This window comes from Sander lucioperca, chromosome 19 (genome assembly GCF_008315115.2).
Source record: "Sander lucioperca isolate FBNREF2018 chromosome 19, SLUC_FBN_1.2, whole genome shotgun sequence".
NCBI lineage: Eukaryota > Metazoa > Chordata > Actinopteri > Perciformes > Percidae > Sander > Sander lucioperca.
The window spans coordinates 2911269-2931001 of record NC_050191.1 but is presented as its reverse complement, the minus strand read 5'-3'; the positions used below and the strand labels follow the sequence as shown (position 1 = coordinate 2931001).

At 41.7% G+C, this 19733-nt stretch overlaps 2 protein-coding genes across 5 annotated transcripts in view; both read right to left on the bottom strand.

Annotated features, from left to right (window-relative positions):
- Positions 1 to 513: 513 nt before the first annotated feature.
- On the bottom strand, positions 514 to 19676 carry LOC116056170. Of its 4 annotated transcripts, none has more exons than XM_031308309.2 (9): positions 18834 to 19676; positions 18218 to 18517; positions 5981 to 6088; positions 5703 to 5789; positions 5585 to 5613; positions 3996 to 4052; positions 3705 to 3773; positions 884 to 1068; positions 514 to 726 (listed from the first exon to the last, which is right to left on the bottom strand). In XM_031308309.2, exons 1-8 carry the CDS (start codon positions 19267 to 19269, stop codon positions 931 to 933), a joined length of 1224 nt encoding a protein of 407 aa, XP_031164169.1. In that variant the 5' UTR covers positions 19270 to 19676; the 3' UTR covers positions 514 to 726; positions 884 to 930. The 4 variants fall into 4 exon arrangements, with proteins under 4 accessions (XP_031164169.1, XP_031164170.1, XP_031164171.1 ...); XM_031308310.2 differs by having other exon boundaries at positions 18230 to 18517; XM_031308311.2 differs by lacking the exons at positions 514 to 726; positions 884 to 1068; positions 3705 to 3773; ... (2 more) ...; positions 5703 to 5789; positions 5981 to 6088 and adding exons at positions 7753 to 7862; positions 10218 to 10246; positions 10345 to 10431; positions 17639 to 17746.
- Positions 2154 to 19733, bottom strand: part of LOC116056200 — a 44266-nt gene continuing 26686 nt past the window's right edge. Inside the window, exon 11 of the mRNA XM_035995316.1 lies at positions 2154 to 2194. The gene's annotated coding sequence lies outside the window, so the exon portion shown is untranslated. The remainder of the gene's footprint in view (positions 2195 to 19733) is intronic.

Genomic DNA, 19733 nt, shown 5'->3' with positions numbered 1-19733 from the left:
AGCAGTAGTACAGGTAGTGTTTAGTCAGATAACCAAGGTGGCAAAAACAGGCAGAGTTCGGTACACAGGTAGGCAGGAGAAAAAGAAGGTAAAGTCCAAGCGAAGGTTTCCAAAAAGGAAAGTCCAATTAACTACTTAAGTCAAAAAAACCGGTAAATCCAATAGAACAAGAGCAAACGCTAGAATCCACACTGAAAGACATGACAATCTGGCAAAGCGTGTTCCTCCTGGCACTGCTTAAAAAACTATGGCTGACGAGGAGATTGGCAACAGGTGTGTGAGAGTGGCAACAGGCGTGGCAGTGCAAGCGCTGATGATTGGTAACTCCCTTGTAGTCAACCGGGAGGATAGAGGGAAAACCCAGACTGGAGTCCAGGAACAGCAGAGGCATGACAGGTCACAGGCTAAGAAGAGGGGATTCTGGGCCGAACTGTGACAACTGACTTTAAATCAATTATTCCCTCTTTTAGTTGTGTTTAACTGGATGGAATTTGGGGCATCTGAGTAATAGTAGTGAGAGATTTAGCTGTTTGGCTCAATGTTTATTTGCTAAAGTGAGCTGGTGTAAGCAATACCTTCTGTTAACAAAATATTTTCACAGAAAATACAAAGCACGATTAAACAACAACAACAACACAACAGAGAACAGAGGACAACAGAATCATGTTCAGCAGTTAGAACTATCACAGTTTAGTTCTAACCGTGGTCAACAGTCAGAGCTTCCAGCTGAAAGGATTGTTACTGAACAGAAATAGGTTTATAAAAATGAACTTTGGAGATTGCTGATCTTTGAGGATTTCCCTGGTTGGTGAAGTTTTTTTAGGGATCTGTTCATTATGAATTAAGCTGACAGGTGAAGATTCCAACATTTACTCCAAAACACCAGTGAATATCCAAAGCTTTAAAATGTCTCTCGGGTGCTGTGGTCTCTTATTTGTTTGCTCTGTTAACGGCGGCGTAGAGGTCTCTGGGATCAGCAGAGGCTCCGGCAGGAGAGGAGGAAGCTTTCACAGAGCTGTAGGTCACTGAATCACCTTCATCATCATCATCATCATTTCTAACCCGTACCTGAGAAGTAAGAAGGAAACAGCAAGCAGTTTACAAACGGATAACCCCGTCATTGTAACCAAAATATGTCTGAGTTTATTTGCAAAGCTTTTATCAGTGAACTAGCATGTTGCTACTCCCCACAGTAGGCTGCATGAAACACCGACTATCAACACACAGGACCAGTTGACCAATCACAGTCCTTGTGGTCTGTGTCGCCTCAACGCAAAGTTACACATTTTTGGAGGTGCACATCAAGCTACGGCGGAGAGCTTGGAGGGGGGTTCGCAGCGACGTAGAGGGGTACGACGTGGATTTGATGCAGAAACATAGATCAGCCTTTACTGTACAGTAAATTCAACACAACATGGATTAAATTAAAGTGTGAAACAAAGTAACCTGGTTGTGAAAGTGCAGATTTTGCAGCCATGTAACAACTGACATGTTCACTTTGCTGCAGCTTTGATCTGCTCATTAGATGATGAAAAGTCTTGTGAGTGAAGTTGACATGTTGGTCTGATGGTGGCGATAGAGGACAAGTGAAGGAATCACCAATCACCAGGACTAAATCTGTGAGTATGATGGTGAACTTGTTAGCAATCGGTTGCTGATTTACACATCCAGCAGACGCAGAGACGCAGAAGCTTTTGGAGTGGTGTTTCTTTGGCTGCTCAATGCTCCACTTTGTTCACCAGCTAGTCTCTAACTGTGTCTGTCTGCTGTTTGCTGCTGAGCAGGGAGTGTACGATGGCTTTTTAAAGCCTTTTGTGTTAGAAAATGAGGCTCTGAGAGCTGAGTGTGAAACAGAACAGTAAAGGTTTTGGCCGGACAGCAAAACAATGAGCTGAAACTCACTATGAAGCTCTGTAAAGCTGAAGGGAGCAACAGATTCAGCTGATCATTCTTTGTAGGTTCATCACAATGAGCAACCCCTTTTCATTGCCACATTGTCATTGTCATATATTGTTACCATAGGAATATTGATTGTAGCCACTTTAAAAGGCAAAAAAGCCCAGAAAATAAAAATAAATCCATCTGCTACTTCAGAACCCAGACAGCGGCACTGATAGATCAAAATATAGTCTCGCTTTGCCAGACCTTCATTAACAGCGATGCGGAGGAGGGTCTGGCTAGTCCACACAGCATTCTGGGACAGGAGAAAACCTGCTCTGGTTTATTGGCATTTCTTTATACCAATCACAATTGTCTTGGGCGGTGCTAGGTACCGGACGGTAGAGCTGAAGATCTTTGCCCGAACCCGACGGGACCCGACGGGCTCGGGCCGGGCTCGGGCTTGCGCTCCGAGTTGCGCAGTAAATGAGCGGTCCGGTGAAGCGTTTCGATTAGCGTGAAAATGGATGCTGAGGAGGTGAAACAGAGGCTGGCTTCTGGAGGGCTTATTTTATTTCTTTGTTCCAACTTCCATGTGGCCTATAGCCTCCGTTAGTCATGAATAAATTATGTTAAAAAATGTATAAATTACTCATTCTTGACGGAAGACAAAAGAGCTGTGTGCGTGCGGCGCAGTCTCTTTTTTCTTTCTCTCCCTTTTCCGCCGAGTGGTGCGTGTGCCCGCTCGCGGCGTGAAGAACGTGTCCGCGCTGTTTTCCGACATGCACTCTAATCACTGCTGATAGACGGCCTTTTGTACAGTCGGGCTGTAAACGGGTTCGGGCTTTTAAAAATCAAAATGTACTTGTCGGGCTCGGCCCGAATTCTGTCGGGCTCGGGCCTTGTCGGGCCGAACTTTTAAGGCCCGATTACAGCTGAGGCGAGCGTGGCTGGTCGTAATAGCAATGCCGCAGGAAACTGCCGTGGCTTGGTAGCATTGCATTTTCCCTTCTCCATAAACAACATGAAATCAGGGAGAGGGTTAACGTTTCCTGCTACAGATTTCCCACCGTGGTCAGAAAGCACAGGGGAGACACTTTGTTTCTCTCACTATGACTCTAGATTCAGTACTCGCCCCGAAGCTAATCACCGTCACTCTCTCACTTCTCCCTCGCTTCACCACACACTCCCCACACACACACACACATGCCGGTTTGACGCACACACCAGCGCACAAGTATCAGGCCACTTGCATAGGCTGCGGCTCCTCTTGTTTCAAAAGCTTGAAGCTGGAGGCAGCAAAAAAAACGCCGCTGGCTAAACTATTTAAAAATGGCGGGTTTGTTCAGGACACACCCGTCTGTCGCTAGCAATGATGACACAGTGATTGGTGACGATTCTCTCCGACCAATCAGTAGTCTGCAGGTTTTCACGTCACCTTTTGGTATCGATTCAACTCGCTTGGAACCTCGACGGAGCTGGTACTGAAAAAAGTACCTGTTAGCAAGTACCAGGGACTTTTTTTTCGTAATGGAAGACCAAAAAAGGCGAGTAGAGTCGAGGTGAGTCGAGCAGGTACCATGTAATGGAAAAACGCCATTGGGCTACTGATATTTCATAGCCATAGATTGTTATTCGCACAAACTTTAGTCAGATAAAGGATCAATGAGTCAGGCAGACTAGACAAACATATTCTGCCCATGCACTCTCTCTGCTCTCTTAGGCAGGTTAACAAGTGGCATGCATTTTTTGTAATTTTGCTAACTAGTGGAATGGCATCCCCCCCCTCAATTCGCCTACTGAGTATATCCAATCAGACAGCTGACCTGGGCTCTGCTCTTGGTCTTCTTGGTGTAGCTGATGGAGGCGTAGGAAACACCATCTTCAGGATCAGCCTGCACAGAGAAGACAAGACAGCGTGACCTTTTCTCCTCATGTCACCCCACACTTATCATTACTTCTTGCTTCACACTTCTTTCTTTTTTTAAGTTCTATTCTGGTATAATGACGCTGCGTCATCTTCCTTCCCTTTTCTTCTCTCTTACACTATTCAGAGAACAAACACACACAGCAGTGAGTGTAACTTTGTACTGGATGTGTCGTGTGTGTGATCTCACCGTGTCCTGACTGGTTTCTGGACCGGGCTGAGACACCGCCGAGTTTAAGCTCTGTTCCTGGACAAACACAGTCTGGTTACAGTTCACATTTCTGTAAATAAAAACTACAATGTTGTGCTTTTATAGAGCGAAGTACATGTTGCAACTATTTCTTGGTCAACAACAGCCGGGTGCAGTAACTTCCTGGAGCCGTGTCATCACTGCACCAGGCTCACATGCTGGGCAGCTGGATAGACTGTTGTTCATCAAGAAGTAGTTGTAAATGGATTAAACAAACAAGATACCACATGTTAATTAGTGAGCTTTTGTTAACATTGGACGGAACCAGGCTAGCAGCTTCTCCTTGCTTCCAGTCCTTATGCTGAGCTAAGCTAAGCTTGTTAGCTCCTGTAACATGATCACAGGTTGGGATTTGTTGTTTTTAACCCTCTGAGGACAAAAGACGCACCGGCGAGTCCAAGCAATGTTTGATAACACTCCTATTCAAAAAGCGATATTACAAAATTTCATTTTAGACATTGAATTACTATTTTATTAATATATTAAGCTACTTTAGTGAACCTAAGACTTTTGTAAACTCATTTCAAGCACCAAACATCTGAGTGTAGGTATGTTTTCTCAAGAGATTTGAGAAATTTTAAAAAGCGATCAACTTTGGCGCAGCAGGGGCGGTATTTCATTTAATTTATCGCACTGTTATGACAAAAAGAGAGCTGAGCCAGAAGGCAAAGCTCTCGATGTACCGGTCAGTTTTCGATCCTACCCTCACCTATGGTCATGAAGGCTGGGTCATGACCGAAAGAACGAGGTCAGGGGTACAAGGGGCCGAAATGGGTTTCCTCAGGAGGGTGGCTGGCGTCTCCCTTAGAGATAGGGTAAGAAGCTCAGTCATCCGTGAGCCGCTGCTCCTTTGTGTCGTAAGGAGCCAGTTGAGCTGGTTTGGGCATTTGGTAAGGATGCAACCTGGAACACCTCCCTAGGGAGGTGTTCCAGGCACGTCCAGCTGGGATGAGGCCTCGGGGAAGACCCAGGACTAGGTGGAGGGATTATATCTCCACCCTGGCCTGGGAATGCCTCGGGATCCCCCAATCGGAGCTAATTCATGTGGCTCAAGAAGGGAAGTTTGGGGTCCCCTGCTGGAGCTGCTGCCCCCGCGACCCGACCCCGGATAAGCGGACGAAGATGGATGGATGAACATCAACTTTCCAGCTTTACGGCCAAATTATCTCTTTAAACATTGCTCTGGCACACATTTGGGTCTCAGTTTACAGAAAGCTGAGTTTGTTATGAACATGTTGATACGAAACACATTGGGAGCAGTAATACACAAATACAATTTAAAAAGTGAATTTAAAAAGAAATGTAAAACTGCCCTTAGACCGCAGAGGGTTAATATTAGGAAGAAAGTGAAATAGTGCATTCACCAAAATGAACTATTCCTTAAACAGATCCTTCCACTTCCACTCAAAAAGTAACCTTCAGCACATCAGAGTGTATTGTTCTCTGTTAACTACAGAACCACAGTAAGTTGTACTGAGCAACTAGTAAAAATGTGTGTAAACATTTTATTCTTCAGTTTTAAAACTCACCGCGTTGTCATCCGTCTGTCGTTTCTCCCCTGAAAACAAGAGTCGGGTTTAGCTTCCACAACACCCAGCTTTATCAAAACTTCTTGTTAATAAAAGTTGAATCTGTGAATGTTGTCACCTTTAGTCATCTTCCATCTGATGACAGCCACAGTGATGATTACGAGTGCCACTAAACCTATGACCGCAATGAGGTACGGCCACCAAACTAGAAGAACAACAAATGGAAAGCTTTCGGTTAGTTTTAAAAACATGTAGCCAAAAGAGAGGAGAAATAACTTTCAGAGAATACAGACGAGAATATCTCCACCCAAAGCCAAGAGTGGGTCGACATTTACACTTTTAGCTTCCAAAGTGGAGAAAAAGACTGAATAATACACTAAACTTTGGAGTCAGTACCTTGTGGTGATGTTGAAGTAACACTGACAGCAGGCGTTGTTGAGGTGATTCTGGATTTTCTGCCACTTTCAATTGTTCTCATCGTGGTTGATGTTGTTGCATCCTCCCCTGGACAAAAGAAATAACACAACAAACAAACAAACAAACCGTATGTCAATAAAATACTTCATGATTTACCTTCTGCACCAAAGCCACACATCAATTCAAACTGATTTTAAACAGCTCATTATATTCTCACGTGGTTTCTCACCTGAGGACTGAGGGATTTCTAATGAATTAGAAATAGGAAACGTCACAGTAACTGAGCACTCAGAGTGTGAAGTCTGCATATCCGTGTATCTTATATCTCCAGCAGCATCTTCCCCCTCATACAGCCACTTCACTGTGTGTCTACACACTTCATGTCTCGACACAGAGCAGGACAGCTCCACCTGCTCACCATCTTCATGTTCCTCCACTAATAAAGAACATAAAGACAAAATTACTTCATCAATTATTATGTTTCAGTTTATTGTTCTAATAAGCAGTGTCTGAAATAGGCCAGTAAAGACACTTCTGGTTTTTGTCCCCATGAGTACCCTTTCTTCTATTTGTATATTATGTGTTTGTATGAAAATAGGCTATATGTAATGATTTATTGGGGAAAAAACCCAACTGGAATGATTCTTTGTTTTATATCCACATTTTCAGACACTGTGACAATTTGACTGTGAGATTGGAAGTCTAATCGGGCAAGACAGTTTGATCTGAAAATATAATGATATAAATACTCACTGTCAATAACAGATAGTTCAATCTATGAACGAGTGTCTGCAACTTCTTGTCCTTGTTTGAGCTGTTGACAGTGGTAAAGACCAACATCTTGAACTGTGACCTTCTTTATAACCAGAGAACAGTTCTCTGTAACACTCAGTCTGTCTGATTTAACGTTGTCTCTTTCAACAATCTGCCCATCAGTAACCACATCTACTTCCCCCCTTCTTGATCCACTGAAGAACCAGGTAGTCCTGTCACAGTTAACCTGACCATCTACCACATTTTCACAAGTCAAAGTGACATCATCGCCATCTCTGATAGTGAAAGAGAGGGGATGTCCAGTAACCGCTGTGAAAGAAATGAGATAAACATGAAAAGTAAACTGAAATATGAATATGCTCTCATGCTGACAGCGTGGGGAAAGTTTTAGATACATCGGAAGTTTGGAAATGCGTTTCATTCTGTTTCTAAATTTCACAAAACTCAGCATGTTTAAAACAAACTGCAGTTTGCAATTTCTGAACCTTTAGGAGAGGCCCAAGACACTTTTAGTTTCTATCTGACAGAACAAACACAAAGGCTTCACATTTATAATATGTCTGTGCCAGAAAGTCTATGTTGAAACTTGTTTTCGGTACCAAAAACATACAATGAATGCAGTTTTAAAACATATTTATTACAATACTGCATTGTATTATCAGTAACAGTAAAAAGACTGACTCGATTAAAACTCTCAGCTTATTCAAGTTTAGTCTACAAAATCTAGAAAAATATATTCGACTTTTAGCAAACGTGTAAATCAACCCTAAATAAAGTTATTTAAAGAGTAGTTCTTCTGCACAAAGATTGATACAACTAAGGCAAACTAGACAAAGCTACGACATGAAATATGATAAGAAACATGTCAAATAACATTTTGACAGATGCTTTTCAAATCTTTTAAAAACAAATCAGCCATATCAAACCCAACAAAACCCAAAACGATCTTGAGATGGTGTTTCAGTGCAGTGGACTCATTTTTCTGGTGAGTTGATGTTGAAGTTGTTGATCAGTGGAGTCTGATAGAAACAGAAGGTTCTCCAAAATTTTCATAGGTCACTGTACCTTCATCTTCATCATGATGCTCCTGTGAAAAACAACACAACACACTGGAGATTCTCCAGACTCTAAACAATCAGTCAGTACTAGGGCTGAACGATTTTTGAAAATAATCTAATTGCGATTTTTTCCCCCAAATATTGCGATTTCGATTCGATTATTTTTTTAAGCTCTTTGTCTTCTGTATTATTCAACAAAGAATAATATAATAATGTATAGTATGAACACACAATTACACACTAGACAGTTAAATAAGTAAAAATATAGTATATACACACACACACACACACACACACACACACACACACACACAATTTTTTACAGTGCACAGAGAGGAGCTGCCTCCAGCCCCTACCCCTCGTGAAGTTGCGTGCTGCCGTGTGCACTTGTTCAGAGAGGCTATCGTTACGTTAGCTAGTTGCTGGTGTTCTTGCCGTGGGATTAACTGTACTAATAAAACTGTTGAAACACCGCGGCCGCGCTTCTGTGAAAGCTCCCCGAACGTCATTTATCAGAGTCTGATTGTTACCCCTCTCAGTGGCAGCTCCTCCACTCATATCTTTATAACGGAGCTAACCGCTAACCGGAGCTAACCGCTAATCAGAGCTAACCGCTAATCAGAGCTAATCGTTGCCAACCGAGCCTTGAGTTCTGTGTGCCTGTATCCATTAACTGCATGTATAGACTCAAGCCTGAATAAAACCCTTCATTTTATTAAAATGGCTGTAAAAGTTTTAAACTACAACTCAGAGTTGTTTGAATGACAGAAATCAGCTCAAGGTACGGTGTAGCGTTAGCATGCTAGTTGATGCTCTCTCTACGGAGTGCAGACTGATTGCTCTCTTGAGTCATGTGACCAAATCGCAGCCTTTGCGATTAGGAAATCGCGTTTTAACATATCGCGATATTATCGAAAATGCAATTAATCGTTCAGCCCTAGTCAGTACTAATTATTCTTATAATAAACAGTGAAATACCACAAACACAACAACGCGTTCTCATGAACAGGTTTGTTTGATATTGTATAAAAAAAGCATGCAGAACAATTCGTGTGATAGCTTACGAAAGTACGGCGACTGCAGGCCGGTCACATGACTACTGCTCTTTTCAGAGGCCGTAGCAGTTGAGTTTAGCCGGCAAAAATGTGACAGTCATGTGGGCCATAGTCTCTGCCGGACACTTTATGATCCATTTCTGTGTAAAAAGGCTGCACATACCTCGATTAAAAAATAGAAATAGAAGACTATCCTGTTTTTACCCTTGTAGAGCAGATCTCCGCGGAGCATACGCACCACTTTAGCGCTGCTCTGGTGTCCGGTGTAGCCAGTTTCAGTGATTATAGTGGAAGCGTAGATTGGAACAGCTACTTCGCATACGTTACACGTGCAATGTAGAAGGCCTGTTAAGCCCCTGACACACCAACCAGACGGCAGAAAAGGCAGTTGGACTAATCAGTCTCCCCGAGTTGGTCAAAAAAGTGCCTCGGGACACACCAAAGCGACGCAACGTAATACGTCTCCATAACAACAGGCGGCGCTAATCTGTATTGTCGCCCAAAAATGAAAACCGGCAGCTGATTGGACGAACGTGTCACATGGGTCTGGTTTCTCCGGAAATTCAAAGCCAGACTGTCATGGCAGCTTGTTCAGAATACAATCTCATATTTTACTGAAATAGTTCACCTAAACGTGTTTCTGAAAACATTTTAAGCGAGAAATAGGCCATGCAGTTGCTGAATTTCAGATCGACAAAGGTCAGTTTAAAAGATTTTCGTCAGATTTTGCTCATCCCGCTCCTTGTTTCCGCGTTAGCACTCTACCAATCAGATGGGTCATTTGAGTCCGACTGCTGGCAGTGCCCGCCTTCCGATTCAACAAGTCAAATCGGCCAAAATGAAGGCTGACGGCCCCTCGGACGGACGTCGGCACGGAACGCACCGACCAGACTCGAGTCACTGACCTCGCCTGTCCGACGGCTGATTATTGGGTTAATGCGTCACGACCTTAAGGCACCAAAACGACAAATTAAGATTAGAAAAAAAGATTGTGGTTTGGATTAAAATACCGGCCCCCTTAAGTAGTACTCTCGGACACGAACAACCGTTTCCTGGGTGAAAGTATTGTGCTTTCCTTTAACTTAAACTCCACTCCCCCACTTGAAAGCCTTGTGTTTTAGGACCCAGCCACCCACCCTGATCTCCTCCCTCTCCTCCCCACGCGGACCGGAGCAGTCTTATACAGTAGAAGTCAATGTGGGGCTTACAGCAAAAAATACGTGGAATACATACGAATTACACTGCATTACTTTTTTTTAGTTATATGCACGAATGGTTCGTGAGAACAGCCTGAACACAAGCGTTTGATTATTCAGTTTGAAAACTCACAGCATTGACATCCATCTGGGTTTTGTTCCCTTAAAAAGACAAAAAACAGCCAACTTTAGTTTCCACAGCGTAATCCACGTTTTAAAATGTTCTTGTTTATAAAAATGACATCTGTGAATGTTCTCACCTTTAGTTCTCATCCATATGTTGACCACCACAACAGTTATTACGAGTGCTGCTAAACCCACAGACACCATGATGACCCTCCACCAGCCTGAAGATTAGAATGAAAACATGAAATATGTTTTGGCTGCAGCTTTCTGTTCTATTCAAAAATCCTGTAGTCAAAGAGAATAAACTTGCTTTTCCCGATGTGATTGTAGCGCCTCTCTAGCGTGGCTGGCTAAAGTGAGAGGTGGCTATCCTGAGTTCTTTAAAACTTCTATCCAATTAATCAAATAAGTGGGATTTCACTAATAACCTTATCAGTGTTTAACTTGTGTGTGTATTCACTAACTTATTGTATGAAATACTCTTTCCCTTTAAATCACCATTTAAACATTACTATTCACACTTTAACATGAAATGAAATGTATATGAATTACTTTTAACCTTTAAGCACTTCCACTTTTAAACCAAAAATACTCTTTTCTTAATTAACTTAAAATATCAAAATAGTCACTAACCACAACTGTTTTATAAAAAAACAATATAAAAGATTTATTTAGAAAAAAGTAGGTTAGTAATTAAATGTATCTTGCAAAAATCACTACTCAAATCACACATGCATTCACATTCAAAACATAAGGGCCCAAGAAAATAAAATAGCCGGCAATAACCTAGCCTAACTTGAAATACCCTTCAAATGTCCAAATGATGCAGGCCTGTATGTAGCTCGGGGATGTTGTAGCCTTTAGCAAAATGGTGGCTCCACCACGGAGGCCAAAACCATAAACAGTATATAAGAATGGACCAACAGATCCCGTGTCTCTGGACGGAGACCAGTGAAGGATATTAGAAGCACTTTTCCGGTGAGCGCTGAGCGTTACTGAGCAGCCTCCAGCTGAGAGAGACGACGTAAATGTGACGTGAGTAACCTGTCTGAAAGTTGGAAGTCTTCTGGTAGCTGTCCCAAGAGAAATCTCAATCATTCCCAATCTTGCAGAGACGGAGAGCGTAGGTATATGTAAGGAGATAACATAGGCACAGGCTAATTATTGCTAACTAAAATGCTAGTTAACATTAGTAATTACACTTAAACAGCTTTAAACGCTTCAGACGTAAAGTTATTTGCTGTCAAAGTGACGCCAAAATGAATGGCAGTCAATGGAATGCTAACGGGAGGTGATGGCTTGGTAGCATCAAAATGGCACCATAGGAGGTTTGCGGTCCGAGGAGAAGCTTACCCCCTTGGCCAAAACAAAAGAGTAGGCATTCTGCTAATGAATGCTGATTGGTCAGTGAAGGACTGATTACGATCGGAGATCCCGCTTGACGGCATCCGAAGCAGAACGAGAATGTCAGACTGAATATTTCGGCGTGGTCTTTAAAACATTAGCAGACCTCTTTCTAGCACGTGTATTGACAGGGAGAGCCTAACCTGTCAGCTGTGTTGTCGATGCCTCGAGAGAACAAAGGAAGTGACTCAGAGCTTGCCGTAAAGCAGAATCTCTGGCCAACCCATTCTCACTCCGAACTCGTAAAATAAGGACGTTTGGACAGTGGCTGTCAGCGTCTGATGTGACGAAAAATGCGTCTTTCAGCGTGTTTGTGTAACGCACTGGGGAGAGCAGCAGTTAGAGAGGATTTACAGAGTAGTATGTAAGGGCGAATTTCCGCGTATGGAGGTTGGTTGGGGTGGTGGATGGGTCAAACAAACACAGGACTTTCACCCAGGAGAGCGGGGTTCGCATCCCGCTTGTCACGCTTGCTATAGTTGCTTTTTATTTTCCTCCCACGTGTCACAGAACCGTACGCCCACCCACGACCCTTTCCTAAACCCAACCGTCCCGTTCATCCCGCGTGTTACGGAACCGTAAGCCCACCCACGACCTTTTCCTTAACATAACTGTGTCAAAAGGGACGGCAATAGTCCCGACCAAGCGCGTTTACTTATAGCGCTAAAGGAGACTTTTAGCGTCAATAAGAACGACAAAGGCACCTGACCAAGCGTCCGTATTTTACGAGATGAGTGTGAGAACGTGTTGCTCCGGCCGTACGATGTGTATGACGTCACTGACATTTTAAAAGGCTTTTTAGAACAAAAAAGCCACTTTTAAAAAATCTAACACCCAGCAGTGTGTATTTTCTTAGCCTCCCCTTTCGAATGCAACATTCAAATTACTAGACAAAAAATTATATCCTGAGAAAAGTGGATTTTGAGGGGTATAGCTCCATAGAGTCCCATTCATTCTGCACTGGCCTGGGAGCGCCCTGTAGGAGCCAAATATGTTGTTCCAAGTGTTCAGACTTTGGGTGTTGTTTCTTGTATATACATTGGGTGTCGCTGTGGTATTACCTGGTGAAAGGTTATAAAGGTATGCTCCAAATTGTTGCCGGCAGGTGTTTGGCCCGGAAAGGGCAAATGGTTTTTGACCGCTAACGCTGTGACACACCGCTGTGATGCTGGAGCGCATTGGCGCCAAACTCTTTGTTCCAACTATGTCTAATTGTTTATGGATTTAACGTTGAAAACATGAACGAATGGACGTTTCATGCTGCATGGTTAATCAAATAAACATATTGATATTCTGCAACGCAACCTCGTCAGACGATCATTGAACGCTACACAGCAAGTCAACATCAGCGCGTCAGCCAGGTCACTCCGGGTTAAATCACCTCAGTAGTTACGGTATCAGACCCAACAACTTAACACGCCCCCTATATGGAACTCTGGTGGAACTGCAACCAGTTCAGAAGCCGGAAGTAACGAGAGAGTGGAACTTCTTCCCTTATTAGAAATTCTTTGTCTCCACCGACTGCAAGACCCAGGCGGACCCAGGGCATGCTGGGAAACGGGGTGATCGCATTCCCCCGCCAGGAACCAAGACACCGCAGAAGACTCGAGCGGTTGCGGTTACATTCGGTCTCGACATACTATTTACACACTCCTACTGACCGACACTAGACTCACGCACTGGCCACGGTTACATTCGGTAGTCTGGTGCGCAGTCTCCTCGTGACAGTCTAACTATACCATGTAGCAACATTCACTTCTAACATGTAACTTAACATAACTACCAAGATAACATTACGTGTATTTGTAGGTGATATAATACTTTCCCCTTGGTAATGTAGCCTATGAATTTCCATGAACACAATTCTAAAATGCACAAGACATAAAGGCTTCTGCTATCGGTTGATAACTCAAACTTGCCGAGAACCTAGACACCCGTTTGATTACATAGACTCATGCATTAGGCACGGTTACGGTCTTATTCAGTAGCCTGGTGCGCGGTCTCCTGGTGACAGCCTACCTACCATGTAACAAACATTTAACTTGACATAACTACTAAGTGAACATGACGTGCATTTGTATGTGATATCCATCGATAATGTAGTCTATGAATTTGTATGTACACAATCATCTAAGATGCACGAGAAATAAAGGCTTCTGGGATCGGTTGATAACTCAAACTTGCCGAGACCCTAGACACCTGTTTGAAAATAGACTCATGCAGTACCCTCAGTTACGGTCCTTACGGTCTCGTTCAGCAGCCTGGTGCGCGGTCTCGTCGTGACAGCCTACCTTCCATGTAGCAACATTCACTTCTCTAACATTTAACTTAACATAACTACCAAGATAACATGATGTGTATTTGTATGTGATGTACTTCCCCATCGATAATGTGTGAATTGCCATGAACACAATCATCTAAAATGCACCAGAAACCAGGCTTGGTTAGTAACTCAAACTTGCCGAGAACCCAGACACCGCTTGATTACATGACTCAAGCGGGCCGGCCGGTTGCACGGTTACATTCGGTCTCTTTCAGTAGCCTGGTGCGCGGTCTAGGTCGCTCATTTCCTGATTGATTTCTACCACCACCACTCCAGTGGAGGCGCTAATGAGCTATATTACTACACACACAGTAGCAGAAGAATACCAGCTTCACACAACGGCACGAATGAAGTAAAAGAAAAAAACAGGAGTGAGTCGGTTCATTGACATATGGCACTCGAGTCTCCCAGTTCAGTGATAAGAGTTGGGTTAATTAACCGGCTCTTCGGTCAGTTCGTCAACACTATCTCGAACGAGCCTACTACCTGAACTCAATGGGAATGTAGCCTCACACGCGCAGGATGAAAGGCGACAGCAGCAGGGGATATGATGAGAAGATCCACGATGGAGAGAAAACGGTTGAAGAGAAGATTCACATGGTTAACGAGAAGACTCACACAGCTGACGATCTCTGCAAAGTCCACACTCGGTAACGCTATCCGGCTCCGTCAGGGTCTTTGTCTGCCGTCCGTCTCGCAGTTCCACACAGGCTTAACTAGTCCAGGCCACTAGCCGCTAGCTTGTTAGCAAAGTCCATAGTAAAGCACTAGCCACTTAGCCAGCAGCTAACTTAAACTTCTTTCTGTCTTCTTGTGCTGAGTAGTCCACTCAAACAGACAGAACTATCACCATTAACGTTTGGTATAAGAGTCCTGGTTTAAAACTCTCACTAAACTGGTGCATTACATTAACATTAACCTCTAGTATCTCTCATTCAGCAGACAACACCCTTCTCCCCACTTACTCCTTCCTTCGCTCAGTCCCCTTCCTCTTTTCATCGTTCTCCTTACGTTTCTCTCGCTCTCCTCACTTCCTTGTTACTTTGAACTCAAATGTGATTGGCTCATTCACAAAACTTTCACAAATAAAATAAAATCACAAAACATTTGTGTCACTCTTTCTTCCTATTCTTACAAGCATTTTTTTTTTTTTTTTTTTTTTTTTAATTATCTTTATATTTAGAAAGGGTAAATTCCATCACATACAATAATTACAGCTTTAGTTTTCCAAGTACAGAAATAGGGATGAATCCAGATGTTTTGGATGAGTTTGTACATATTGCCCTTTTGACGTTTATAAACCATTACTTATTCCAGTGAGAACCTTCAATAACTGAAACAGAACCGGGGTGCGCACCATTTCCACTAATTACAACATCACATATAATGATGGTAGGTCTACACAAAGCATAAGTACAGTTAAACAAAATCAGATCTAATTGGTTTTACATACTCAGTCCATTTAGACCAAATCTTATAAAATTTTTCTTTTTCAACTTTGAGGGAAAAGGATATTTTTTCCATAACATAAATCTCATAAACTATTTCAATCCACTCTTCCACGGTGGGTGGATTCACTTTCAACCATTTCCTCGTAACAGATTTCTTACTGGCTGCCAACAGTATAGCCAGCAGTTTTTTATCGTCAATGTTCCATGTTTCAAACCCTACATTGCCCAAATACACAGTTTCACATTTAAACGGAATGTTTACATTAAATATATTGTTTATATGTTTGTGAATCTCTACCCAGTAAGGTCTTATCGTATGGCAGTCCCAAAAAATATGGTAGTGATTAGCCCTATTAGATCCACAAAGTCTCCAGCAGGCATCTCCGCTGTCTTGGTATCGTTTCTGAACAGGTGTGACAAAAAATCTTGCAATGTTTTTCCAGCAAAACTCCCGCCATGTGTTTGACCCGGTTGATAACCATTGTAACTGGCATATTTTTCCCCAGCTCTCCCGTGTGATTATCATTTTTATTTCACTTACCCATTTCTCCCTTATGTATTCTGTATTTTCTTATTTAGATAATTGTATAGCATTATATAATTTGGAGATAATTTTTGTGCTTGGTCTGGGTTTAGTCAATGATATAAATACTTCCAGGAACCCTGATTCATTTGTTCCCAACATTCCTTTAAGATTTTCGTTAAAGTGATGTCTCACTTGCAGGTATCTAAAAAAGTCATCTTTCACCAGTCCGTAATCTTTCCGTAGGGTTTCAAAACTCTGGAATGCCCCTTTGTGGATCAATGAATGATAAGTAGTTAAACCTTTTGAGATCCATATCTTAAATCTACCATCGATTCTGTTTGGTGTAAAGTCTGAATCGTAGGCACAGCATCTCATAATTTTAGAAGCTTTTTCTAATTTGCAAATTTTAACTATTGCCTGCCAAGACTTCAGGAAGCTGCCTGTTATAGAATCATCTGGGATAGCCTGCTCCTCTAGTAATTTGTTATCACTCAGTAGAGCTGTTATTGGAATTCCGTTTAACGTCGTACTTTCTATTTCTTTCCATGTTGCAGTATATGTTGGCGAGCACAGGCAGACTAAAGATCTCAATTGGGCTGCATGGTAGTAATCTTGTAAGCAAGGGAGGCACATTCCGCCCTTCTCTTTTCTTAATTGCAGTGTCTTAAATTTAATTCTGGCCCTTTTCCCTTGCCACAAATACCTTGCTATTAATCTGTCCCACTCTATGAATTGCTTAGATGGTATTTTGACTGGCAGACATTGAAAAAGGTATAACATTCGTGGAAGGATATTCATCCTGATTGATTCTATCCGGGAGCTTAAGTTCAAAAAAGGAATAACATTCCATCTCTGTATATCAGATTTTACTCTTGAATTTAATGGGCCGTAATTGATGTCGTACAATCTTGAGAAGTCCTTAGGTAATAAAACACCCAAATATTTAATAGATTCAGCATCCCATTTCCAATTATACCTGGTCTTAATCGAGTCTGGCGGGTCATAATTAAATTTTAATATTTGAGTTTTGTTGATATTAATTTTATAACCCGAATTGAAACCGAATTCCTCTAGTAATTTCATCAGTTTTTGGAGTGTCTGAGTAGGTTGTGTTATACTTATCAATAAATCGTCAGCAAATAGGGCCAATTTTTGCTCCCCGGATTTCATTGTTACCCCCTTTATATCCGACCTCTGCCTAATCAATTGACTCATGGGTTTCTTACAAGCATTTTTAAAGCATTTTCACATACATTATTACACAACAAATATTTAACATTTTAAATGCTATATTCAGTTTAACATGAACATTACCCAATATGCATTTCTCTCTTTGAGCAAATAATAACTTTGTTGCTGGTCAATAAATCTTGACTTTTTTAACCTTAAATTTTATTTATTAAACTATGAAATTAATTAGTCAAACTTGTAAATCTTATATTAATGAATACATTTCAACTGGGTTACATGATTATCTCCATTTGCAGCCATGTGTCGGTCTGACATTCATACTTCACGACTATTTTGAGTGCTACCTTACCTGGTGTTGGTGAAGTATCACTGATAACAGGTACTGTTTTGTTGGTATTACTTTCATTTGTACTTGTTAATAAAGTTGTTGTTGATGCTGTGTGCTCACCCAGACAAATGAAATGGCATTTATACTTTTAGTTTTAAAAGCGGAGAGAAAGACTGAATAATACACTAAACTTTGGAGTCAGTACCTTGTGGTGATGTTGAAGTAACACTGACAGCAGGCGTTGTTGAGGTGATTCTGGATTTTCTGCCGCTTTCAATTGTTCTCATCGTGGTTGATGTTGTTACATCCTCCCCTGGACGAAAGAAATAACAAAACTCAACAAACTACAGTGAGAAAATATCCCATGATTTCAGTTCAAGCTTGTTACGGCCCCTCCTCTGCATTGCAGGGGAGGTTCCTCCTGCAGGCAGAAGAGGGTCGTTAGTGATTGGAGCCACCTGGGCTCAGGGTATTTAAACTGCTTCTACCACTCTTCTCTCTCTCTGCTCCTCCAGGTATGATCCTGTTTTGTTTGTTCCTTTATAGTTTTACTTAGTTTTCACTCAGTCATTTTCACACACACACACACAGATTTACTCATTCATGCACTTGACATACACCTTACATTATGACATTCTCATACTTCATTCCTTTTTCTTTGTTTAAAGTTAATTGTTTTGATTTACAATAAAATATCTTGATTGGCCTATACTTGTTGGTGTCTCCTCATTCTTTGCCACAGGCTGTGAGCCGGCTTGTGACAAACAGCTCATTATATTCTCACCTGGTTTCTCACCTGAGGACTGAGGGATGAAGGGAAACAGCTGCACTTTTTTAGTGTAACCATCTGTCACTTCACACTTGAACAACTCTTGATACTTTGACTTCTGCTTGAGATTAGAAATAGGAAACGTCACAGTAACTGAGCACTCAGAGTGTGAAGTCTGCATATCCGTGTATCTTATATCTCCAGCAGCATCTTCCCCCTCATACAGCCACTTCACTGTGTGTCTACACACTTCATGTGTCGACACAGAGCAGGACAGCTCCACCTGCTCACCATCTTCATGTTCATGTTCCTGTACTGATAAAGAACATAAGACAACATTACTTCATCAATTATTATGTTTCAGTTTATTGTTCTAATAAGCAGTGTCTGAAATAGGCCAGTAAAGACACTTCTGGTTGTTGTCCCCATGAGTACACTTACTTCTATTTGTATATTATTTGTTTGTATGAAAATAGGCTATATGTAATGATTTATTGGGGAAAAAACCCAACTGGAGTGATTCTTTGTTTCATATTCACATTTTCAGACACTGTGATGATTGGACTGTGAGATTGGAAGTCGAATGAGGCAAGACAGTTTGATCTGAAAATATAATTATATAAATACTCACTGTTAATAACAGATAGTTCAATCTGAGTGTCTGCAACTTCTTGTCCTGGTTTGAGCTGTTGACAGTGGTAAAGACCAACATCCTGAACTGTGACCTTCTTTATAACCAGAGAACAGTTCTCTGTAACACCCAGTCTGTCTGATTTAGCTTTGTCTTTTTCAACAATCTGCCCATGAGTAACTAGATCTACTTCCACCCTTATTGAACCTCTGAAGACCCAGTTAGTCCTGTTACAGTTAACCTGACCATCTACCACATTTTCACAAGTCAAAGTGACATCATCGCCATCTCTGACAGTGAAGGAGAGGGGATGTCCGGTAACCACTGTGAAAGAGATGAGAGAAACATGAAAAATAAACTGAAATATGAATATGCTCTCATGCTGACAGTGTGGGGAAAGTTTTAGATACATCGGAAGTTTGGAAATGTGTTTCATTCTTTGTTTCCTAATTTAACAAAACTCAGCATGTTTAAAACAAACTGCTGACTTCTCTGTCTTAGTTAAATAAAATGCACTTTGTATAATAACTTACCATTTCTAATATTTATAGTTATATTTTGTAATGTTTCTGGTATTTGTGTACATTATATGTATTCTTACCTGTCAACTGAAGCAGTATCCCAAATAAAGACATTTTTATCCATTTGAATTCAGCCATCGTGCTTCTCTCTTTTTCTCTCCCTTTCTCAGCTGTCAACTGTCAGAGACACTGAACTGATGCATGTTAAAAATAAAGAATCTACTTCCTGTGATGAGTGACGTGTTACTTCCTCAAAGTCTCTCTTTTGCAAGTTGCTGAATGTTTGTAGGAGGAGCATATCAGCATCTCTCTTTCAGCTGCTGAATTCACAGATCAACTTTTCATCTTTTTAATTTCTTGACGATATCTAAACAGCCAA

Bases quoted from the DNA above. Each gene is read 5' to 3' on its own strand.
- LOC116056170 (XM_031308309.2), bottom strand. From the start codon at position 19,269: ATGAAACACATTTCCAAACTTCCGATGTATCTAAAACTTTCCCCACAC. The intron at 6,089-18,217 runs GTGAGAATATAA...TCTTTTGTCCAG, and splicing joins GTCCTCAGGTGAGAAACCAG to GGGAGGATGCAACAACATCA. The intron at 5,790-5,980 runs GTACTGACTCCA...TTGTTCTTCTAG, and splicing joins TACTTCAACATCACCACAAG to TTTGGTGGCCGTACCTCATT.